Source organism: Fundulus heteroclitus, chromosome 5 (genome assembly GCF_011125445.2).
Source record: "Fundulus heteroclitus isolate FHET01 chromosome 5, MU-UCD_Fhet_4.1, whole genome shotgun sequence".
Classification (NCBI taxonomy): domain Eukaryota; kingdom Metazoa; phylum Chordata; class Actinopteri; order Cyprinodontiformes; family Fundulidae; genus Fundulus; species Fundulus heteroclitus.
In genome coordinates this window covers 29,900,262-29,925,995 of record NC_046365.1, presented here as the reverse complement: position 1 = coordinate 29,925,995, position 25,734 = coordinate 29,900,262, and the positions used below count along the sequence as shown (strand labels likewise).

Genomic DNA, 25,734 nt, shown 5'->3' with positions numbered 1-25,734 from the left:
CTTAAACATAAAGTATTATTATTAATGATCACTATATTATTACTTTTGAACATTTTTAGAGCTTAGGTGGATTTTCTAATGTCTTAAAGGGGACCTAGTCTCTAATTTGGTCATGAAAAGAAAACACAAAAAAAACGTAAAAAGAAAAGAAGTTTGGCCGGGGCGCGATCAGCGGGCATAAACGCCATTGGCAGTACCGCAGAACTGTCGAAAAGCAAGATGGCCACCGTAACGTCCTGCAGCGCCTCGCAGTAAAGCGTCCTGTTTTGGTAAATGTACTCAAAAGCAATTAGTTTACTAATAAATAAAGCAAGAACAAAGTGTAAAACACAGAAATAAAATATAATAAAGGATACTTGAAACAGAAAACTTTCGTATGAAACCAGAGTGAGCTACTGGCGTTGTATTTCGTAAAGTATTAGTACGTGACTTGGCCCCTTTAAGTAAAATGAACAGGTGGTGTAAAATAGTCAGTCGGAGTTAAACTGCTGTCTCTGATTTGTCTCAGAGATTTCGTATCTGTGGTAGGAATCGTACACTTAAGGCTTCTTTCTTGTATTTCTGATTTAGAAATTGGCAAATCCGATTTCCGTAGACAGGAAACACAGCTCCATAGTCACATGTTACCTACGTCTGCGTCTGATTGGTGGAGCAGCCCGTGTGACACGTTACCCTGGAAGATGGTCATAACCGTAACGTTTCATCAGAAAAGCTTCCAGTTGTGCCACCATGAGTGTTTCTTAGGACCCTTTAGTTTGCTTTCTGTTTGCTTTCTATTATTATTGGATTTTTGGATTAAAATATCCCAAAATCCCCAGATTTTTACTCTCAGTATTTTTTCAGGCATTGTGTTTATGAACATTAAAGTCATTTTTACATAGCTTAATGTTGCTACACGTACTAATCCAGAGATCGCTCTTGGTCTTTACATTTTCTCAGCTCTTTAATTTTCTCATCTCCCTCAGGCTTGCGGTTCGAAAGCAGAGCCCAGCAGTCGCGCCTCCAGCAGCCGCCAGAACACGTCTCGCTCTTCCTCGTCCACTTCCAGCCGAGCAGCTCCTTCCTCCTCGTCTGCCGCCCCTCACACCTTACCGTTCTCCTCCTCCTCCTCTTCGTCGGCGCCTTCCCCCAAACTTAACTCTCTGGCAGCCACCCACAAGCTGAAGAAAGACATTCACCGCTGCCACCGCATGTCCAGGCGCCCGCTGCCTCGCTCGCACCCCACGGGCCCCGCTTTCTCCACTCCGGGTGGTTTTCCGTCCCGAATGCACGTCTCCCCTTTCTCCGAGACCGTCCGCATCCTGAACCGCCGAGTCAAGCCTCGGGAAGTCAAGAGGGGTCGGATAATCCTCAACCTGAAGGTGATCAACAAGCCGGGCAGGGGTGGCGCCGCCGCCGGCTCCAGGAACGGGCAGTCGGGACGCCAGAACATCCCGTCTCGCAACCGCATCATTGGCAGGAAGGGGGAGGCGCCTTACAGACCGTTCCAGCCCCCCCTGAAGATGCTGGGCTTCCCGATGTACGGCAAGCCTTTCGGGCTGCAGTGCGGCGGGCCGATGTCTTTCCACTCCCAAACGGGGTCCTGCTCCAGCGCCGGAGCGAGGGGCAGCAGCTCTTCACAGCGCCAGGCGCCACCGCCTCCTTCCTCGTCTTCTTCCAACTCCAGCAACGCCGCAGCCAAGCCCCCCCAGCCTGACGCCGAAGCCTCCAAGGAATCGAAATCCAGTAAAGCTCCCCCGGAAACCCAGAAACCGTCTTCGTCCGCCTCGCGTTCGGAAGCAAACAACAAAAGCGCAGCACCTCCCTCTCCGTCGTCGTCTTTAGAAGATCAAGACGAAGACGCCGCGGACTCTTCTCAAGCCTCGGAGGGAGGCAGGAACAGCCCCTGCCAGCACAAAGCTAAGCATCAGTCGGCCTCCGCGGTTCCCCCTGTAGATCCAGACCAGCCGTCGGCCCCCGTCGAACCCCAGCGGGTCCCCGCTGAGGGGGACCCCGACTGGCACCCTGAGATGGGGCCGAGCTGCAAGGATGTGGTGGTCACCGACGTAACCACCAACCTCGTGACAGTCACCATCAAAGAGTTCCCCTCCCCGGCGTCGGGCCCCGCCTCGCCTGCTGCCAGCGTGGAGAGCGCCTCCAGCCCGCCCCCTGCCGCAACGTCCGAGGAGCCCTCCGTCCTCAAGCCATAAGAGATCCAGTGATGCGAACTTAAATGCCATTAAGGGTAGAAAATTATATATGAAATGTATCATACCAGTGTTGCCACTTCAGCTCTATTCGACCCTATCTAACAGGGCGGTTCGCCAATATTTGTTAGATACTCAATGAAATATAGTGTGACTTAATCCCACCCAGCGATGGAATGGTAGAAAAAAAAAACATATTTTTTCTAAAAAAAGAGAAAAAAAGGACGGGGCTAGTCTGCCTTCTTGCCATTTAGATTGCCATATTTGATCCAACGTGCGCAGCAAACAGAGCAGAAAACAGCATTTGTTTTTAGCTTTATCCACACATGCCGATGGTTGCCTGTTTGTTGCAATCCCAGTCGTCCTAACCTCGCCCTAAGCTCTCAGCAGCTACCAGTGGGGTGGGGTTTGGTTACGTTCGACCCCTGGTGGGATTGGGTTAATGAGGATACGCGTTTTTGCAATTGGACTCTGAAGATACTGCGTCAGTACAGCGAGGTGAATGACTGCATCAGAAAACCCGTTCTATGTAGTTAATTAGCTTATCGAGGCCTTTCCTTCTGCTATCTATAAAAGAACATGCGTATAAATACGGTGCAAGAAAGTATTTATACGCACAACCAACTGTAGAAGCTGCCAAAAAAAATGGAGCTGTAGGTGTAATTTGGCTTCAGTTTCCCACAAACCCACCACCTTCCGCACTGATGTCATTAACTATTTAATCAGTTTATTTATATAGCGCCGACTCACCAACACACGTCATCTGAAGGCACTTTACCAAGTCAACTCTATCGAACCGTCCAGACAGATTGGTTATAATCTAAGGAAACCCTTCCTTAAATGCATCGACTCCTCCTGGATGAGCAGGTAGCCACAGGGGAGAGTCCGCTGCTTTGTGCCGGCGTACGGAGCATGCATGTAGCGAAGGTGGAGAGGAAAACTCTCCTTACACAGGAAGAAACCTCCGGCGGAACCAGGCTCAGTGTGAACGGCCTTCTGTCACGACCGACTTGGGGTTAGAGAAACCAGGGCAGAGACACAAAGAGAGCACAGAAGCCCTGATCCAGGAGTACTTTCTACGTGAGAGAATAGTAAAAGAGTAATGGCTGTAATAGCTCCTTTAGCGGCTTCGTCTAGGGGAGAAACACAGCTAAAAAGTAAACTCTGAGCCCGTTTCCAGGGCTGAAGGATGAAAGAGCACAGACGGTTAGCTGCAGTAAAAGCTCAGCCAATAGCAAGAGAAACGGGGCTAAACACTGAAAGACAGGAGCAATTATATTCACTACTTAACCCACGGCGACCCAGAAGCTCCAGGAGCAACAACCCAAATGAGGCTTTCATGGTTTCTGTCATCTTTACCGGCTGCTGGTTCACATCTGTGGGCGTTTAGAGGCAGCGGTGTGATTTTGTTTAAATCACCTGCTCTGCTAACCGGGACATGCAGAACTTTTCTCACACCTTTAAACCTTTTCTGCATTCTGTCCCTTCAGAACCCCAAACTTCAAATGGGTGTAAAATCCTAAAAGTTCTGCATCGATGTGAAGTGGAAGGTAAAGGATATTATGCTTTTGCTAGATCTACAAATAAAAATTTGAGTTTGTATTCGGCTCAAGTTCATTTGTAGTTATGCTGCAATCTGCATCAATTTCTGCCCTATAAAAGCGCTCTAGCTCAGCCAGACTGCACAGAGACATTTTTTTTTTAAAGTTTTTTTGTCTTAGATTCTCAGTCAGATTTAGAGCTGAACTTTAAATAGGCGCTTTTGACTCATGTACATGCTTTTCTAAACCTCCGCTCTCTGGTCTTTTCCAGCATCTCACTGGTTTTCCTCCACAATAGCCGTCTATTTAGCCTTTTCCATCATCCAAGGTGTCGCAGTGGTGACGGTGTTTGCTCAGTGTTGGTTTTCAGCAACAAAATGGCGTTTTTCCACGTAGCCCTAAAGTTCAGTTACAGTCTGATCGGACCGCAGCCCCTCCTGGCACGTTTCCTGTGTTTGTCTCATGGCTTTCACTCTTACATGAGTGACAGATAATTGTAGTTGTTGTGTTGTGCGTCGCTCATAGTTGTCGGGTTGACAAACGCGTCCACCTGAGCTCTGGATCTCTGCAGCTCCTCTACAGTTACCATAGGCTGTTTCAGTAATAAATGCCCTCTAGCCTGTCGGATTGGGTGGGTGTTAGTGTCCTACATAATAATAAAGGAGCCATTCTCCTTTGTTATTATTTATATATTGTGGCGCTATTGATCTTTTTTCCAAAGTAATTGGACAGGAAATGGAGCCGGAAAGGATTCGAGGTCCATTAGAAGGCCTTTAAAGCAGCGTTAGGCCGTTGAACGATGTTCTGTCTCAAGTGATCTCTGACAGACCTCTGAAGCCTCCACAGAGCAGCTGGATTCATACTGAGATTAAATTATACAAAGCTTCTGAAGGCGAGCGGTTGCACTAGATTTTACTTATGGGTATCCAAAAAAAAAAGTGTTGAACATAGATATTCCACTTTTTATTTTATTTTTTATTTTTTGAGGGAAAAAATGAAAAGCATGTTTCCTTGCCCTTCCACTTCCACTTGTTTTAGACTGTTCAGAGGGCCGTTTTACGTTGTTCACGACATCTTTCTGCTTGAAGGAACTGAGATAGTTAAACTCCGGCTGTGGTCGGTCCGGAGTGCGGATATAACAATGTCCATCCGTTTTTCTTTTCCCTTTTATTAACCTCAATAGTCTGGATGAAGGAGAAAGTGTAGCATTTATTATTTAGCACATTAAACGGAAAGATGGAGATTTTGAGCATCAACCTATTTACTCTCAAATACGTAGAATACTTGACGTTTTCTAGCAAAGGGGATACACCGTTTACCTTTCTTTTTTTTCTCTTTTTTTTCTAAACTTAAATATATGAAAAACGTTGCACGAGTTAGAAATCAACCCTCCGATACCCCTTAAAAAAATCCGGTGTAACCGTTTCCCCTTGGGAGTCATGAAGAAGGTGCCTCTACGATGAGACCAGTGAGTTTTATTTTGCTTTTATTTCATCCGTTCTGTTGCCGCTTTTGTCATCTGATTAAAAACTAAATGCGCCAGAACCTTCGTTTTGATGGATTAATAGACTTCCACACATCCTCAGTTGGTGGAAGTGTTACAGTCAGATTGCATCAGATGCTGCCGAAGGTTCAAAAATGTTTCTTGATCTCATCTTTTCATTCTTTGAAGACAGAAAAAGCTTTGATGGCAGCCTGATTTTTGTTTACTTGTTGTTACTCTCTTGTTCTCTGGCGCTTCCTGCGCGCTCCAGACCCTCCCAGATCGCCACTCGGCTCGCTGTGTTGTAACGCTTCCGCATGCGTTGCCTTATAGCTGTGCAAGCCCTGCTTAATGCTCAATGGGGCCGCTGTTAAATGCCCCCCCCCCGACTCCTTTCTCATTACTGTAATAAGTTCGCACTGGTTTTGATGTTCTTGTTTTGGAGGCTCGACCGCCGTCTGTCACGGACGAGGGCAACATTTCCTCGTCCGTCTGTTTTTTTGTTTTTCTACTGGATGGTTCTTGTTCTCAGTGCTCTTTCCATACACCGCGAATGGATTTATTCCAGTATGACTTATCCGTTATACGAGGAGAAATAAGTTGACTACCTTTAAACAATAATAAAAAATAAAGGAGAAGTGAACGAGGACGTTTATCTTTTAATCTTTTACTTAATTCAAACCATGCTGTGAACTGAAAGACAGTTTTCCTCTCCAAATGGATAGAAGTTATTCGGGAACTATTTCCTTCATGTTCCGTATATTTATAATCTTTTTAGGTGGTGGTGACACTAGCAGTTGGTAGATGTTTAAGATATTACTCCGGAGAGCATTGCTTTTTCTCTTTTGTTTTTATTCTTATATGAGGTAGCATAACTCAACTTAGTGGCCTGTCTTGTAACCAAATAGGGCTCTTAATTCTCTTTTTACTTTTACGCCTTTTTTTTTTTTCCGTCCCCCTTTGATATCGTTTTTGAGTTCATGATGTACTTTGTAAGGGCTGGATCAGCACCAATAGGGTACACTGAAGGATCCTCGTTTTAATGTATGAATTCAGATACTCAATTATGGATTGTTGTTTTTAAGCATTTTATTTTTTGGGTTCCTATTTGTACTGTACATTAATACTGGTTTGAAATATGCATAATTATTTTAATGTAAAGCTATTTTGAACGCCATTTTTTTAATAGTGTGTGTGTGTGTGTCATGACTGCAGTCATTTTTGGGTTTTATGATGATTTGAAACTGATAAGGACGAGAAGAAGGCGGAGGATAATAACGACGTTAAAATGTATGTGAAGCATGTTTTGCAACCTCTTGCTGTACAGATAATGTATTCAGTGTCCTGTTACATGTTGTTTTTGTGTGTTTCTTGTAAAAGGCCTTTGATTAAAAGCCCTCTAAAAGGATGTCGACAGTTTCTTTAGTGTTTTTTTTTTTTGTTGTTTCTCCTGTGGCAGGGTCCTCTCTGCAGACGGCTGGGGAGTCCTAAAGCAAACAAAGCAGACCTGCTTATGATCACCTGAATGGGATTTTGCTCATGAGACGCTCAGCTTGCTTATTAATGCTGCGGCACACACCATGAACCTGACCGGCTGTTTTCCAAGAACATTTATCTTTTTTTCTCTTAATTTGTGAAACTAGATTCAAAAGAAGGTAGTTTACTCAGGTGGTGCTTCTTGGGGAAGAAAACAATGTATTCAACAGGTTTTTTGCTCCATGTCTGTGTACAGGGTTGTTTTTTAAAAAGGTCAGTTTTTACTAATTCTAAATGCAGCACTTTGATAATGAAAAACATTTTTTTCATGGACTTTTATCAGTTAATATAAAAACAAAGCAGCTAATTTACACAGGAATCCTTTCTAAATGTCAGATTCCAGCAGGTTAGCTTTTTAAATGCCTTCTTGTACATCCTCTTCATGTGTTCAACAGACCAGTCTAGTCATTTAACCATACCTTAACTTTTAGAAACATTTCTTTTTATTATGTGAATTACTGGGGTTGTTACCAAGATTTTGTCATCAAATTTCATGTCAACAAAAATTAGAAAAGCATTTATTGATAAAAGTACAGACATTAATACTTATTTCATCCACTTTATAAGCAGGTTTCATTAAAGTTTAATACCCAGATCATCCACAGGGCGGCGCTGTTGAAGCGTGTCAGGATTGCAGCATCTTGGCTGTGTTTTTTTTTTTTTTTTGTTTTTTTTTTCTCTCCAGGATTGAGGTTTGGGGACATTAAGGCCAGCCCGCCTGGGTATTCATCTCTGTGTTTTGATGCTGTAATGAATAGTTCAAACAGCTTCATGCTCTTTCCACGGCTGTTTGCTTTATCCCTCTGCTCGCAGAGAGACGCTGATGAAACAGGCCGCGTGTGTTATTTGGCTGTTTTCAGGTTTTCCTGTGGATCTGTGTTTCTTCAGAGCTTTTACTCAGACTGTGACCCAGATGGAAGTTCAATAAGATCGAGTGACTCCGCGCCGGGTTGTTTATGTATCCTGAAAACCAATTAGCTTTAGTAACTCAGTTATTTGGCTGTTTTGCAAAGATTATGGCTTTCTCATTAGGTAAATATGAACATTTTGACATTGACAACGAGTTCACAACTGTTCATGATGAATACATCGGCACATTGAGTCCCATTTTATTGTGAAAGCTGTACCAAATGTCTCGACATTATGCAAAATTTGTGTTTTCCCCCTTGAAACAACCATGATCCCTGAAAAAATACAGCAGAATGATGGCATATGTTTAATTAAAAAAGTTAATTGATCTGTGTATAAATAGTTGATATTTGAATAGGTCGACCCTTATGATAAAAGTATACTCATACCATCAAATGGCCAGGCATGAACCTGCATCCACATAAAGATTCAAGCTACACTTTCAGAAAATCCTGATGCCTTTTCTTTGTCATTTTTGTTCCCTGGCAGCAATTATTCAGCTTCATAAACTGTTGCCTAAATGACTCCTGACCATATTTAGAATCACCTCTCTAGTACAGAACATACAACTTTTGCATTGCTATAGCCATGATCATTGATCTGTTGCATCTAATGATTTATTTCCTGTGTACATGCGACAAGTAAATAAACAAAATGTATAAAGGCTGCTAAACTTTTCCACATTGCATGTTTACAGTAAGCAAGCTGCAGGAATCTATTAGCTGTAAGCTCTACCTGTTATTATAAGCTTCTATAAAGCTAAGGACTTGTAGCCCATCTTCTTGTAAAGAAGCAAATAGAAGTTTAGGAGAAATTTTGGAAACAGTAGACGGCAAGAAAAAATGCTTTAGTACAAAAAGGTGTCTGTAAAAACATTTTGCCTTCATTATAATTTCATTACTAGGCAAACCAGGACAGTTGGGCTTGTGAAATTTGAGTTTTGCTTTATTGCCTTATTATAGAGCATGTACACAACTGTTAGCTCCCCTTTCCACCATAACAAACTGTGTTTGTGACCTAGTTTTTTGAAGCACATGTTATAGATTCTGGCTGGTGTCACATCTGTGACTGCGCAGACTGTATAGCCTACTGCGTGTGTCTCTGCTGAATTATGAAAACTCCCGTGTAGACTGTTTGTGGGCAGCATGCAGTTTTCAGTTTTTGCTTTTTGTTCAAAAGATAATGGCCCACACCCAAATTATAAGCTCCTTAAAACTTTTGCAAGCCACCTTTATGCACTTTTCTCCTTAACTTTGATGTAGAAGATATGCAAAATGGTGTCAGCCTCAAATTCACTGTTCACTTAAAAAACAAGCAGGCAATGAAGAGATAATATGGGATTTCAAGTGTTCGTGTCCGCTAAACATATGAGTTGATGTTTATTTAAGTCAAACTGTATTTTTATAGTTACAAAGCAAGTTTTTAATGTGATTTTGTCTGTGTAAATCATTAACCTGACAGAACATTCAAACATTGTTTCAGTCTTTACTGCTTTGGTCCTTATGTCGCACCTATTCTTTGTCTTGTAGGACCATGTCTTGATTTGTGGCTCTAATTGGCTGTTTTACTCCAAGTCCACATCTTTAAAATGGGGGACCTTGGTTCAAAACCTGGTTGAGTCAGGAAGGGCATCGGGTGTTTTACAATGTTTAACAAAAACACAAAAATTGTGGTACTCCTTGTGTTATTGGACCACACCAGTTCATCCACACCGCTCAGCTGCTCATTCCCTTACTGACCAAAGACCATCCCCAATCCTGTATAGTTTACTATTAATGCACAAATTCATCTGTATAATATGGTTGTTGTACCTCAAGCAATCATTTTGTATATTTTGCTCCCTCACCTGGATACATGGTCTCACCTGTACACAGGTTTTCATCTGTAAATACTGTCCATATGCTATAAAAACAACCTGCACCGTACCTCTTATATGCTGCTATTTATGCTGCATGCACTCGCTGCTTAATGGACTTCTGATTAGATGCTAAACTGCATTTTGTTGCTCTGTGCCTGTGTATATGTAATGGCAATGGAGTTGATTCTAACCTGGTTTAATAATGTGTTATTTTTTGTTTGTTTTTCAAACCACTCAACACCAAACTAAACCCACAGTATATTCATAATATATTTGTTGAAACTAGATCTTCAAATCACTGTGATGTGAATGAGGAAGAAATGCACACAGAAATGTAAAACTGACAGGTAAATAAAATTGAATATTATAATGGATAATAAACAATATAATTATTACAAAGGCATAAAAAACTACTAATTAAAGCTGTGGTTGGTAATCCTGTTCAGAAACACTTTTTTTATACTGGGCAAAATGGTCCTTCCATCCTGAAAGTAGTAAATACATTATGTTTTCAAAAACGAGAGGTTAAAAAATCTCTGGGGGAGCTGCATACATGTAAAAACTCAGTCACTGCTATTCGCACTAAAGGGCAGCCATTTGTCAGAGTTTTGATCCTGCTGTCACTCCCCCTGTCCCTCAAGGTCCAGGAGTATCGCCTTATCTATTGGTTGTCCCTCATGCCAATCACATTACATCAGTGTGCGTGCACATTCATGGTTAGTTTCTGCTTGGTGGCTGTGCATGCGCACTTCTATTGTTTATGTCCCCGGTTATATGCAGTTAGCTTCGGTGTTAGCCGTTCATTGTAGCTCCGCTGCTCTCACCGTATTCTTTGAACATGGCTGAAAGTCGCAAAGCAAACCACTTACATGTTTACAAGAAGAAGAGGAAGGCCTCAGTAGAAATAAATAAAACTAGAGTGGATTTGGGATATTTTTTTCACTCGATTTCCCTGAGGAGCAAAAGCAGGTAAGACGGTCTTGCACATGTGCAGTTATTCAAAAAGGGACTTGGGGAAAAATCGCCAGCTCTACCTTCAAAAACGATCTATATTTTTATGTCTTATTGTATAATTTGATTACTGCTTGCATTTATTTATTTGCTTTATTTATTTTGGTATATGCCAAATATACCTGTTGGTGGCCCCCCAAATTAAATTTTGCCCAGGGCCTCAAACACCCTCTGTTCGGCTCTGGTGCCAATAGTCAAATGTTTTCTATCCAAAACTATTAAAAAAAGTAAAAAACAAAGCAACTGGACTTGTTTTCCATAATTGAAGACGTTTCGCTTCCTCTCCAGGAAGCTTTCTCAATTCAAAAAGCCTGGAGTAATGTGGACTAAGGGGTGGACCTGTTTCGGTTGAAATTGCATGTTGTCTAAGCCATTACAAGGCCTTTGTTTTGGGCAGTAGTATAAAACTTGGTACTCCACATTACTCCAGACTTTTTGAATTGAGAAAGCTTCCTGGAGAGGAAGCGAAACGTCTTCAACTACGGAAAACAAGTCCAGTTGCTTTGTTTTTTTTTTACTTTTTTTGGAATGACCTGGATGACTGAGAACCTTCACCAGCATCTCCAAAACTAAAACAACCAACTGAAATGAACATTAGATTTTCAGGTCCGTGTCCGATGGTTTGCTATTTCTTTTCTTCCATCGCCCTTTCAATAACAGAGACGCACACTCTAAGGCGCGCGCTCGAACACGCGCGCGCGCATAGATCCCTCAGGGTCTTGTTCGCGCACGCGCAGCTGCTGCTGGAGGCTCACCTCTGCTCTCACAAGTCACGCTCCTCCTCCTCCCAGCAGCCGTCCTCATGGTAACGCACGCACGGAGGAGAGAGCAGCTTAGCAACGCAGAGACGGAGAGCATCCCCGCAGGTCCCGCAGGTCCCGCAGGTCCAGACAGCGCGGTGCCACTGAAAACCCACTCAGGAGGAGGAAACAAAGGGAAGCAACCCGCTACAGTCTACGTAAGCTAAAGAGCATGTCTTGTTTTTATCAGCGGATGTAAGGCGGACACTTTCAGGGTACGTCGTGATTTCGCTGCGCTCTCGGTGTACCGTGTCCTTCGTCTCGTTGCGGTGCGGAATGATGCTGCATGTTTGTGAGGGCATCGATCCGATCTGTGTCCGTCGCTTTTCACAGGCATAATGAAGTTTGTGCTGGTGCTGGTGGGAGCGGGCTCTCTAGCCTTCCTCGGCGCGGTCATCTGCATCATAGCCAGCGTTTATCCCCGGAAAGGCGGCGTGACTCCCGGCGACAACGGCACCATGACTTCCGAGGCGCTGATGCAGCCTCTGGAGCCCGGGTCGGTGGCCCACGCGGGGCCGCTGGGCGCCCTGCACGGCCCGGGCTCTTACGACGTGGACAACGGGCTGGGCGGCATCGATCTGGAGGTGCCCACGCTGAACGAGCTGAACCTGGGGAAGGAGACGGGAGGCGCGCCGGGGAAACAGTACAGCTTCAGTCGGCTGATCTGCACTCCTCTACCTGTTGGAGAGTGCAAGACCAAAGACCTGAGGCAGAGCCGGGAGCAGCGGCAGGCGGACGAGCCGCTGTACGGAAACGGAGGAGGAGACGAGGAGCTCCGGACGACAGCGGAGAACCTCCGGCAGATGGTCCTGCAGCAGAACGACCAGATCCTGATGGACCAGAGGACCATCCGTGAGCTGACGGGAAAGCTGAGCGAGTGCGAGAGCGGCTTGGAGGACGAGAGGACCACCCCGGCGCGGAGTGTCGGGGTGTGGAGCGGGAGCCGCCGCATCATGGCCGGGGATGATGTGAGCTCTTCGGCGGCGGCGCAGCTGCAGACGGCCCGGGCTGTGGAGGAGCTGGCGAGGGCCATTATGGACCTGAAGGACCGGATCGAAAAACTAGAGGTAAGTTTGCGTTAGTGGATAAAAAAATAAAATAAAAAATAGAAAAATGACGGAATAAAATTTAGCAAAAGTTTTCTAAACATGAAACAAACTCGTGTTGTTGTTTTTAATCATAGGTAGAAATATTACAATTTTATTTGAAAGGAGAACAAAAACCGGTTCGCCCTTTTGGAAAAGGTGGCAGACTGGGGCTAACTAAAGTCCCTTTAATGATTTTATTAAAGGGACTTTAGGGCTAACTACTTTGGTAACACTATATAGCTATAAAATATTTTTATAGAGGAAGTATGAGGATCTACAATTTAAACAAAATCTACTGATTTAATTTATCAACACATATATTATTCTTGAATATGTAATATTGATCTTTTTCACCTAGGTTCATGTTCCTTGTAATTTGGAAGCTTTATTTAGGGTATTTCAAATATTTTTTGTTGTTTTTTTACCCAAAACTATTATTAAAATTATGTTAAGTTACCTAGGTTTCAGGGATGTGTTAAAAAAAATCGATTTTCCAATTCTGAATCGATTATCATATTAGTTCTTAAAGATTGTTTTATGTAACGAAAGATTGAAATCCACTGTGAACTGAAATGTGAGAGCTGGCATTTCCGGCTCACACTCCTCTCCGGGAGGGCAGTTTTTAATGTCATATTTTTAATAATGCACCAGGTTAGTGTCCAAATAGCAGCTGTAGATATTTCCTCTGTTTTCTACCCTGGATCTGTTTGGGTTTTCTGCCCCTCAACATGTTTGTGCAAACAATTGTCTTAACATTCAGGGAGAGGCTTTGGTCCTTTCAGCCACCATTAACTACCATTACATATGATACTAGTGTCAATATGTTGCATAACTACACAGTCACGTAATTCAGGTAACAGCTAGAAAAAGGCTTTTAACACCAGCAATCCGATTTGAGATTGGATCGAAAAGAATCGATTCTAAATCTTGAGAATTGGAGTCAAATCGATTCTTGAAATGTGAATCGATACCCATCATATTTATGCAGCAGTGCAGAGCAGGATTACCTGGGAATGAGTCAGACATTGCCTTTAACTGCAGAAAAAATGGCGAAAATATTTTTAAATAGCTAAATAGATGATACAAATCACTGAGGCTTGTCAATTCTTCCAATTTCATGTGCAGCAGAATGGTAAGCAGTTATATAGGGTTAACTCTAACAACTCCTGTAACCTGCGGGGCTATTTCACTGCTTTTAATGAGGCTGGACAGCACCTGCACCCCCGCAGGGAACGACCGAGGGTGCAAGGGCACTTGAAATGTAAAGCTCTACAGGGAACAGAGATTCTTTAAAACACAATTTTGGATTTATGAAACCTGAATTATTTTCTCTTGATAGAATGCTTTTTTTGGCATTAGCACATTCTGAAAATTAATTAAGCATGAAAACCACAGTGCAGTGAAACCTTGACTGAATTATTTCACAGTGGTTACAGATTCTTTAAAACAGTTTGTAATCTGGGAAATCTTTACTCATTTAAGAAAAAGAAATTTAAAACCCAACAACAGATGTTAGGTTTCCCCTAAAAAAAACTTTTAAACTTCTCAAATTAAACAACCGAACAACTAGAATAGTTAAAAATCTCTTTTTTGCCTTGTTCTAGTGAACCCAATATCGATAACACACAATAAAATGTTGTATTGTGTTGTCACGTGAGCTGGATGCGTTGTTATTTTTCCTCAAGGCAAACTTTAAGTAGGGTAATTCTTCAAAAACAAAACTTGAGGGTTTGATATCTGTGCTCCGCATGAGGAGTCAAGCACTCTTGGGGGCAACTTGCTGGCCTTAAGGTCCTAAGCAGCATCTTATTTGCTCATACCTTGGGTGGTGGTGGGAATTAGGGTAATATATGGCGATCAAAAAATAACAGAATCCTCCCAAAATGCTTTTACACAAGTGACTCAGATTGGATGTTCCCCATGTTTCCGGCCTGCATTGTTTGTTGTTGTCTTTGCTGGACAAGCTGCCCGTCCATCTTTATTCCTCCCCTCCCCGCTGCCCAGAAACACTAACTCTTCTGACACAAATGCACATCATGTCTTGCTCACGCTCCCCACGGACCCAGGGGAAATCTGTCCACCTATACTGGCCCTCACACCCCAGTGCGCCCCCCCCGCCTCCCGTTATGTCAGCTGCCTCCTCGGCATCCAACAGTAGGACAGTGAGATACATAAAACATGAAGCTGGCTGGACAGCAAAAAGGCTGCCGCTGGGTGGGGGTTTCGGGTTTAGGGTTTAGGGATGGCGTCCGTGCATCTAGTTTGTGTGTGTGTGTGTGTGCTGAGATTGACAGACGTTACAGATGCTGGAGAAGGATAACTTGGGAAGAACCGGAAAAAAGTAAGAGACAAGACAAAAGCTGCTCCTCTTTATCGGACAGCAGGGGGATTTTTATTCCAAGACTTACATTCACATCACAACTTCACCGTCACCTTTTACATGAATGTGTATGTGGGGTGTTCTAGTCACGTATCACAATACATGTTTCCTATCATTTCTGAAAAGAATGCTTATATAAATGGTAAATTGACTGAACTTATATAGCACTTTTCCAGTCAAAATGACCACTCAAAGCGCCGTATATATAATTGTTCTACTGTGAAAAACAGGAAATAGCCAAACATTAACCACCCTTACTATCATTAGGAGGATCTCCGTTGTTAGTGAAATACAGGGCCAAGTTTGGCATCAACAGGAGTCCAGTTGTCATCATTTTACCCCCCACTAACGCTCTGGAACTTTCCAGTCTCCCGTACAGACACTGCTGTCCACACACGCACTCACGCACAGGAGCCCTGCTGCATCACTGCCAGCCCTCAGTGAGCGCAGTCACAAGGTTGTCTCCATCATTGTGAATTTATATCCTTGATGTCAAGATACAGCACTGCCTCAGCAACTCTCTTGGTATTATATATCGCCCTCGCACAAGTCTCATCCAGTCCAGCAGCTTTGCCTCTGTTTACGACAGCCTCGCCAACACCTCATATTTTAACTTATGCGTTGCATCTGAATAACAGCTTGAGTGATTATCGGTGCATCTGCTCATTTCAAAACAGCTATTTAGCAAGGAGCAACTTTAGGAACCCTTCTTCTGATATCCAGAGACAATTTGCTTCAACAATATGGTCACTGGTCATTCACTGTAAAGATAACCAATGAAAGATGAATTTAAAATGCTATGTGCAGGGTTTGGTCTTAATTAAGAAAGGCTCAGCATGCTGAGTTTTAATCCAAGTTTTTTAATTACAGGGTCTTAATACATTGATCGGACCAATCAACAGTTAAACAGAATTAAAATCTTACAATTACGTCTAATTAAGTGCCTCCAGAAGACCTGGTCTCTAAATTTCCAACCCAGATACACTTTCTTGAAAAAAAAAAAAAAACCCAAACAGTTTAAAGAGTTTTTGACATTATGCAGCATTTTAAAATTAGTAAGACAGTAATAGGTCACACAATACAACCTGGTTTAAATTTCAAACATCTTTATATGAAGATCAGTGTCCCTTTACAAAGCACTGTGTCCCTTTACAAAGCACTGTGAAATCTGCGAAAATAGTTGTTTACAGCCTAAAAAAACAGTCAAATATACTTTAATAATTATGTCCTTTGCTGAATTTGCCACAATGTTAAATACAATCATTTACTGTCCAACTATTGTTGACTGAAATCATGTTTGCTTTATGTTGATTTTTGCTTTCTTGAATCATTCTCGAAGGTTGGTTGAACCAAACAACCAGGAACCAGATTTAACATTTGAAACAAGAGTAGCAAAGACGTTGAAGAGTTTCCGTTGTGTTGAGCTGTGTTGTACCTGAGCTAAGAGTTTACACACATTTGTCAGAAGGTTTGTACATTTTAAAATTATTTGTTGTCCAGGCTCCTTATATGATCCATACCTGCAAGTTTATTTTCAGCATTCTTGTCTAGCTTTGCGTAAAGATCGCTGATAAGCGGAAACTGTAAGAAGTGATGTAACAGCCTTGTGTTTGTCGCTACCTGTTGGTCTTTGTTACTGGATGTCTTTCAATTTACTGTTCTCTTTTTTTAGTCTATTGCCATTTTTTTCCCTCTGCACTGCTCCAGCCTAATCTAGTCTTTCACCTCCACCCTGCAGGCAGAGATAGGTCCCGCAGCCCTGAACCTCACAGATCCATCTGTTGGTGCTGGCGGCAGCAGTAGCAGCAGCGGCGGCGGCAACAGCCAGACTGGGAATACTGGCAAGGCTCCAACTTCTCCCACCGGCGGCGCTCCCTCCCCGGCAGCGGGGGCTGCATCTGGGGGGCGCCGTCCTCCTTCTCTACCCTCCCCTGGCTCCAGGCCTTCTTCTCCCAAGGGTGCCCCTGGCCGGGGGAAGAACACCTGGAGGGTGGAGGACCTAGAAGGGGAACTGGAGAGGAAGATAAAAATGCTGGAGAAGGAGCGGCAGGCCATGCGGAAGGAGACGCACGGCCAGCACGAGAAGATCAACAAGGGCATTGACACCGTCAACCACCGCATCACGGAGCTGGAGCACAGTGAGTCTGTGGGAGTAAACTGATACACAGGAGGAAGCAGATAACTGCATCACCACGCTGACGCGAGAGCACTGAGGGAGACGGCTGAAATGAAAGTTTAACGAGCGCTGCGGGCGAACTAGGTCGTCGCAGCAGGGGAAAATACACTGTGGATGAAAATAAGATGGTTAATGAGTTCTGGGGTTTTGAAATGTCACGCAGGGGTGGAGGGGAGTGGAAATAATGCAGCTAAAAATAGATTAAATTAAGTTTACATTAAAAAAAATTTTTTCATTCAACTCCCTATTTTGTTTGGCTTCAAGGCAGGCAGTGGTGAAAACCACAGAGAAAAACAGGAATAAAATGATTAAAAGGGGGAAGTCAAGAAAACGTCAGGGAATTTAAAGGATACTGAGAGAGATTAGAAAAGACAGGAAACATAAAAAAAATAAACGTACACCGTCCTTTTTAACCTTATCTGGGTCCAACAAATGTTAGTATGAATTTAAATAACAAGAGTTTCTAGAGTGTCTAACTTCCCCTCACAATAAATACATTGTTACTGAAAAGAATTAGAATAGGCTTATCAATGAAACAAACATCGTCTTTGCTGCATCTTCCTGTCTGACGGTCTCTCTTTATTTCTCTGACCCGTGTCTCCAAAAAGCCCTGACAGAGCCACCGTTTCCTGACGGCTTCGTCCTCTCCTTCCCCATGCGGACCAACTACATGTACGGCCTGGTGAGAAAAGAGATAACTGAGATGTACGCCTTCACCGCCTGCGTGTGGCTAAAGGCCAAAGAGGGAGGCATCGGGACCCCCTTCTCGTACTCTGTGCCGGGCCAGCCTAATGAGCTGGTCCTGCTGCAGGGGGTCCACAACCCCGCAGAGCTGCTCATAAATGACAAGGTAGGGAGGTTTCCTCGCATCTATCAGTCGCAACTGTTGCTCATACCTTCGATACTGGGGCTAGAAATGACTTGCCAGGCGAGAGGTGTACTGAAGTTGAACAAAACAGAATTTGAGAAAAAATATTTGGGAAGGAATCTTTGTCTGAAGAAGAAGAAGAAAAGCGTTGTTTCCTTGAGTTTTCTTGTTAAACCTCAGGGCTGAGGCAGAAAATGACATAGCAAAGAAATCAATAGGGCAACCAGAGCAGCGCTGCTTTATTTTGATTAAAACAAGACAGAAACGAATTCCACACCTCAGAAAAAAGAAAAATAGTTCAAACTGAAAATGTCAACAAAGCCATCTATTAATGTTTAGAAGGGTAGAAGGTGAATCAGCGTCCTCAGGGAAATATCACCCAGTGTTCATACGCTGCTGGAAAAACTCACAAAAACGAAAACAAAAAATTGTTATACAAGCAAAAAAATGTAAAGTATGGGGTGCATTGTTATTCAGCTCCCTTTAAGAAGCTCCATAATTTTAATGCAGTTAATTAGCTTCAGAGGTTATCTTACGAGTTAATAATGTCCACCTGTACTTAATTAAATCTCAGTATAAATTGTTTGGCTGTATTGGTGAACAAACAGCATAATGAAGACCAAGAAACATAGCAGAAAGGTCAGGGATAACATTGTGGAGAAGTTTAAAGCAGGGTTAGGTTCTAAAGCAATATGGACAGCTTTGAACATCTGCAATACATCATCCAATACGGGAGAGAGTACAGCACAACAACAAAGCTACTAACACATGGCTGTCCACTTAAAGGAAACCAGGCAAGAAAAGCATTATTCACAGATACAGCCAGGAGGTCCGTGGTAGCTCTGGAGGAGCTGCAGTGGTCCACAGCTCAGGTGGGAGAATATATGGACAGAGTAAGCATTAGCTGCATCCACCACAAGTCTGTCCTTTATGGAACAGCGGCAAAGAGAAAGCTATTATTGAAATAGAATTATAGGAAATCCTGTTTGCAGTTTGCTACAAGTTAGGCAGGGGATTCAGCAAACATCTGATGTGCTTAGATGAGAACAAAATCGAGCCTTGTGGTCTACATTCAAATCAATAAATATGGAGTAAATAAAACAGTACATCACCTGAACATACCATCAACTCTGAAAAATGGTGTTGGCAGCCTCTTGCTGTGGGAATACTTGACTTCAGCAGAGGGAGCGAAGCTGGTCAGAGTTTTAAGAGGACAAAGTTTTGAGACAAAGGTTTAAATAACCGTACAACTCATCATACTTTTGCAAGGCACTGTATCAACCGCAAATCGCTTCCAGTTTAGCATCCAGTAATAATGCAAGCCTGGTTCCCCATCTCATTCGCTTGACCTCAGTTACTCACCACAGTCGCCATGTGCTTTTATTTCTTTTTCTGGTAACCTTTAGGTGGCGCAGCTTCCGCTGTCCCTACCCCAAGATGAGTGGCAGCACGTCTGCGTCAGCTGGACCCTGAGGGATGGAGTGTGGAAGGCCTACCAGGGGGGAAAGATGAAGGGCAGAGGAGAGGGACTGGCTGCCTGGCATCCCATCAAACCTGGGGGGGTCCTTATACTGGGGCAGGAACAGGTGGGATGGATGGATGGATGGATGGATGGATGGATGGATGGATGGATGGAAGGATGGTAGGGTGGATGGATGGATGGAGGGATGGTAGGATGGATGGAAGGATGGATGAATGGATGGTAGGATGGATGGATGGATGGATGGATGGATGGATGGTTGGATGGATGGTTGGAAGGATGGATGGATGGATGGTTGGATGGATGGTTGGAAGGATGGATGGTTGGATGGATGGATGGAAGGATGGATGGTTGGATGGTTGGATGGATGGTTGGAAGGATGGATGGATGGATGGATGGTTGGAAGGATGGATGGATGGATGGATGGATGGATGGTGGGATGGATGGATGGAAGGATGGATGGATGGATGAATAGATGGTAGGATGGATGGATGGATGGATGGATGGATGGATGGATGGATGGATGGATGGATGGATGGTTGGAAGGATGGATGGTTGGAAGGATGGATGGATGGATGGATGGAAGGATGGTGGGATGGATGGATGGATGGGGATGGGATGGAGGATGGATGGATGGATGGATGGATGGAATGGATGGATGGAGGATGGATGGATGGATGGATGGTTGGAAGGATGGATGGATGGATGGTTGGATGGATGGTTGGAAGGATGGATGGTTGGATGGATGGTTGGAAGGATGGATGGATGGATGGTTGGAAGGATGGTGGGATGGATGGAAGGATGGAAGGATGGATGGTTGGATGGATGGATGGATGGATGGATAGATGGATGGTGGGATGGATGGATGGAAGGATGGATGAATGGATGGTAGGATGGATGGATGGATGGATGGATGGATGGATGGATGGATGGTTGGATGGATGGTTGGAAGGATGGATGGATGGATGGTTGGATGGATGGTTGGAAGGATGGATGGTTGGATGGATGGATGGAAGGATGGATGGTTGGATGGTTGGATGGATGGTTGGAAGGATGGATGGATGGATGGATGGTTGGAAGGATGGATGGATGGATGGATGGATGGATGGATGGATGGTGGGATGGGTGGATGGAAGGATGGATGGATGGATGAATAGATGGTAGGATGGATGGATGGATGGATGGATGGTTGGAAGGATGGATGGTTGGAAGGATGGATGGATGGATGGATGGAAGGATGGTGGGATGGATGGATGGATGGATGGATGGTGGGATGGATGGATGGAAGGATGGATGGATGGATGGATGGATGGATGGATGGATGGATGGTTGGAAGGATGGATGGATGGATGGTTGGAAGGATGGATGGATGGATGGATGGATGGATGGAAGGATGGTGGGATGGATGGATGGATGGATGGATGGTGGGATGGATGGATGGAAGGATGGATGGATGGATGGATGGATGAATGGATGGTAGGATGGATGGATGGATGGATGGATGGATGGATGGATGGATGGATGGATGGTTGGATGGATGGTTGGAAGGATGGATGGATGGATGGTTGGAAGGATGGATGGATGGATGGATGGAAGGATGGTGGGATGGATGGATGGATGGATGGATGGTTGGATGGATGGATGGATGGATGGATGGATGGTTGGAAGGATGGATGGATGGTAAATTTGATGCCATTTTCTAGTTGGATGGATGAAATGTTGGAGGAAATGCCATTTTTTAGGAAATGCGAATAAAAAAGTGAGTGATGACTGACTCACAGTTGGAGGACTTCTGACCAGAAGATGTGAAGTTGTTGCCTCCTGTACGTTAATGATATTAATCCTTACTCTGGATTTCCCCTCTCCTACATTAGTGAGTCAGCTACATTACATAATCATTATAAAATCTTGTGTTATCCCTCCTCCCTGCTGTCAAAGAAACTCAAGGCTCCTGCTTGTGGCTCATCGTCCTTGCACCAAGGACAAGAAGCAGATAGTATGGCTCCCAATTCAACAAAATGATGCACCAGTGCAAAAAAAAAAAAAAATGATTTGATGGGTCGAATTTAGAGGGAGCTTGCACTTTATTAATCTCCGCTGCAAACAGCTGATGCATTGCTGCTGTGTAGATGTGTTGACTAGATTTTATTGGAAAATCCGGGCGTATACCCTCCCAGGAGGCAGCTCTGGAGTAGAATAAACATGTTTAATCTTGTTTTTGTGGAATCATCATAATTCAGTATTTCTGAGGCTTAGGCTCTTGATCCCTTTTCATTTCTATTTACCCAGGAAAGAGGAGACAGTTGTAAACCACTCTCCTGACAGCATTGTAGCCCTACAGTTAAATTTACAGTAGGTCAGTGTCACCATGATGTCGGTGTTGATAACAAGAACGAAAACAAAGTGGGACACAAACGTTTTATTACGCTTGTAATCCTTTTGTAACCTCCCTTAACCTCGGTGGCCACGTTTTTTTTTTTTGTTATTCGGGGAAAATGGAATGCAACATGAACAAAACCCTCAAAAAACTAACACCCTTACTCCAGTTATTCTCTGAAGAAATGCTGTATGTGAAGAGTCGCATACAAAGGGATAACATTTGTGACATTCCTCATTCTTCTTTTCTATTATGTATTTGTTTTCTGTTTCGGACTTACAGTCCTTATTTACAATGACAAACATTTTATGTGATAAACCAACACAAAACAACATATAATTATGAGGAGGACTGAACATGGTTTTAAGTTTTCTTTACAAATAAAAATCTTAACAATGTGTTAGACAATAATATTCAGCCCTGTTTGCTCCGGTACAACTAAAGGAAATCCGGTTCTGCCAAAGGCCTAATTAGTAAATACGGTCCTCTTATGTCTAATTTAATCTCAGGATAAATGCAGCAGTTCTGCGAAGGGCTCAGAAGTTTATTAGAAAATATTAGTGAACATACAGCATCAGGAACACAGCAGAAAGCTCAGGGGTAAACTTGCAGAGTTTTAAACAGGGTGGAGTTCTAAAACAATATCCCAATCTTTGAACATCTCAAAAAGCACCGTCCAATCCATCCTCTGAAAATGGAAAGTATCACACAACATCAAGCCTACGAAGACATGGCTATCCACCAACGCTGACAGACTAGACAAGGAAAATATTAATCAGTGAATCAGGCAAGATGTCTACGCTAACTTTGGAGGAGCTGCTGAGAATCGCAGCTCAGGTGGGTGAATCTGGAATTTGTAATTAACAAATCAGGCCTTTATGGACACGTTTCAAGAGGAAAACCATAGGGAGTCCCAGTGGCGATTCAATTCAAGTCCAATTTATTTATATAGTGCCAAATCACAACACATGTCATCTCAAGGTACTTTACAAAGTCAAATTCAATTATATCATCCAGACAGATTGGTCAAAACGTTTCATATCTAAGGAAATTTAGCAGATTGCGCTGAGTCTTGACAAGCAGCATTCACTCCTCCTGAAAGAGCGTAGAGCCACAGGGGACAGTCCATGGCTTTGCAGCAATCTCTCATACTGAGCATGCATGAACCGACAGTGGAGAGGAAAACTTCCCTTTAACAGGGAGGAAAACCTCCAGCAGAACCAGAACCAGGGTCAGTGTGAACGCTCATCTGCCTCAACCGACTGGAGGTTAGAGAAGACAGAGCAGAGACACAAAAAGCACAGAAGCACACATTGATCCAGGGATCTTTTCTATGTTTGACAGTAATAGTGGATGATCTGCATCCCCTGGATGATGTCACATCTAACACAATGCCAGACCAGGTGTACCTTCTATGAAGAGAAAAAGAGAGAGAACAAAAAGTTAAAAGTTGAAATAAAACCTAACGATGCATATTGGAGAGCAGTAGGAGAACTCAGCAGAGTGAGAGAAATAGATCCTGATGTCCTCCAACAGCCTAAGCCTATAGCAGTATAACTATAGAGATAGCTCAGGGTAACATAAGCCACTCTAACTATAAGCTTTGTCAAAAAGGAAAGTTTTAAGCCTGGTCTTAAAAGTAGACTGAGTGTCTGCCTCACGGACCAAAACTGGGAGTTGGTTCCACAGGAGAGGAGCCTGATAGCTAAAGGATCTGCCTCCCATTCTACTTTTAGAGACTCTAGGAACCACCAGTAGACAAGAAAACTGGAGAGTGCTCATGGGAACATGCATGTAGCTAAATATAGGGCAGTCCTCAATGAAAGGCTTTTGGAGGCTGCAATAGACTAGAGACTGTGACAGAGGTTCAAGCAGGACGACTCTAAACACATAGACCAAATAGAATAGACCAAATTCACGTGTTAAAGGACCAAATCATGGTCCAGACCTTAATACAACTGAGAATATGTGCCAACTTGAAAATTACTTTTCACACATCCGCTCCATCCAACCTGACTGAGCTTGAGCTACTTTGCACATCTCTAGGTGTGCAAAGCCCTGCAGCCGTGATGCCAGAGAAAGTATTGATTTAAGGTGTCACTTTCTTTTCTCTTCTGTTTCCAAATGTGCATCACTTTGTGTTGCTGTGTCACATAAAATCGCAATAAGGCATACAGAAGTTTGTATTAGAAACTTGTGAAACTACCAGCATACAAAATGTTTAAGGGGTAAAGATATTTTTGCTGAATACTGTATAAGATGGAGAAAAAGGAGAGCGTTAATTGACATGCAGCCATTTGTTTGTGACGGTTGTTTATTTTTCTACCAAAGGACACGCTAGGCGGGCGTTTCGATGCCTCCCAGGCTCTGGTTGGGGAGCTGTCGCAGTTCAACCTGTGGGACCGGGTGCTGAAACCGGCGGAAGTGGCCGCCCTCGCCGACTGCAGCTCCTCGGCGCTGGGCAATATCGCCCCCTGGACCGATCAGGATGTAGACGTCTACGGCGGTGCCACCAAGGAGTCCCTGGACCCGTGCCACGCTGCCCAGAGATCCAGCCCCTCCGGCCCCAAACAGTGAAACATTCACAGGGGGAAAAAAAATGGCCAATCATTGCTCTGTCTGATGGTCTATGTAGGAGTCGATTCAGATCTTTAAAGGTGTACCAAACTGTAGTTTAGAGTATATTTGTTTTAAGGCAGGCTAAGGAGGCTTGCTGGTGAACTGAAAGATTGTGCTACTAAGCTGTAAAGAGTGGTGTATCTGTTTTGTTCTTTGTGTTGGTGTACACGCACATGTGTTAACTTCTGCAGTGAGATACAGCGACTTCAGTCACAGAATCACTTGTAAAGGCAGCATAGTGGATCAGCTTCCAGCATTTACAGTTTTAACGAAGATGCTTCTTGTAGAGACTCGTAACCTTCTGTCGTTTAGCCTCACAGATGTATCTAGGCAGAGGGTTTGATGGCTTTGTGCGCGGTTTATGTAACGAAGCTGGAGTTACGCCATATCTAAGGTTTCTCATATGTTTACAGCACAGCGACACTAAGCTCTGTCTCTGCTCATCATGTGTCCAGTTGGTCGTTCAAAATGCTTCAAATGAAACCTGACAGCTCTTGTGCTATTATTGACTTTATCACTCTAAGGAAAAGAAAAGGAGTTTTGTTTTTTGTTTTGCTTTTCACTGTGTATGATTCTGTTGAGTAACTGTGATTTTAAGTTTTCTATATCGCACAACTTCATTTGGTAAAATATTTGACTTTAAATGTGCACGTGTGATGTCCTTTTGGTAACGTGGCTGTGTTCCAGTCTGCTCTTCTGCTCTGCTGTAAGTCTGTCTTATACTTCACTCTCCCACAGTTGAGGTGGGAAGTCAAATTTTGCTGCTGCACAACTCAGAAATCTCTTTCGACTTTGAAAATAAACACCCTGTCTCAATGACTGCTCATCGGACACAAGCACTATGACGCGTTTCATAATGCGATGATACTTTTGAATGTAAACGAGATGAAATAAGTATGTCTGCATGAGTGTTTTCTGTTTGTAAAAAAAAAACAAAAAAAACTTGCTGATGAAAGGGTTCATAAATTTCCCCTATAGCAGATATTTCAATAAGAAATTATAAACTCAGAGAGAAAGCTATTTATGATGGACAGACTTGATTGATTCTTTGGTGATAAAGTAATGTGGAGTCGAGATGCAACAGAATCTGCTGTCATCGAGCAAAGATAAACCTCAGCTGCCCTCATGCTTTTATCTAACAGAAGAAATCAAGCAAATAAACAGAAAAGATGTTTTTGAAACACTACACCCTCTTGTCTCCTACTGTGTCTGATTTTGCCAACTTCATGTTTAGACTTACTTGACACCACCATATGAATTTCATATATTTACTTAGAGGACGTATCCCTTCCTTTTCACCTTTAAAAGGAAGGTCATTCAGTTGAGGTCTGTATAATGTGGAACTGCAATGTTTTGGTCTGAATTCCTCATTATTGTCACCCCATGTTCCGCTTTTGACCTGTTTGGAGGTACCTCTGAGAG

The 25,734-nt window shown here is 43.4% G+C and overlaps 1 protein-coding gene across 1 annotated transcript in view; it reads left to right on the top strand.

Annotated features, from left to right (window-relative positions):
* LOC105915411 overlaps positions 1-25,500 on the top strand; it is a 31,650-nt gene extending 6,150 nt beyond the window's left edge. Inside the window, exons 5-11 of the mRNA XM_036136666.1 lie at positions 966-2,186; positions 11,231-11,459; positions 11,658-12,391; positions 16,531-16,930; positions 17,577-17,818; positions 19,243-19,422; positions 24,025-25,500. Coding sequence (XP_035992559.1) covers positions 966-2,186; positions 11,231-11,459; positions 11,658-12,391; positions 16,531-16,930; positions 17,577-17,818; positions 19,243-19,422; positions 24,025-24,270 — 3,252 coding nt within the window. The 3' untranslated portion in view covers positions 24,271-25,500. The remainder of the gene's footprint in view (positions 1-965; positions 2,187-11,230; positions 11,460-11,657; positions 12,392-16,530; positions 16,931-17,576; positions 17,819-19,242; positions 19,423-24,024) is intronic.
* The last annotated feature ends 234 nt before the right edge of the window (positions 25,501-25,734 follow it).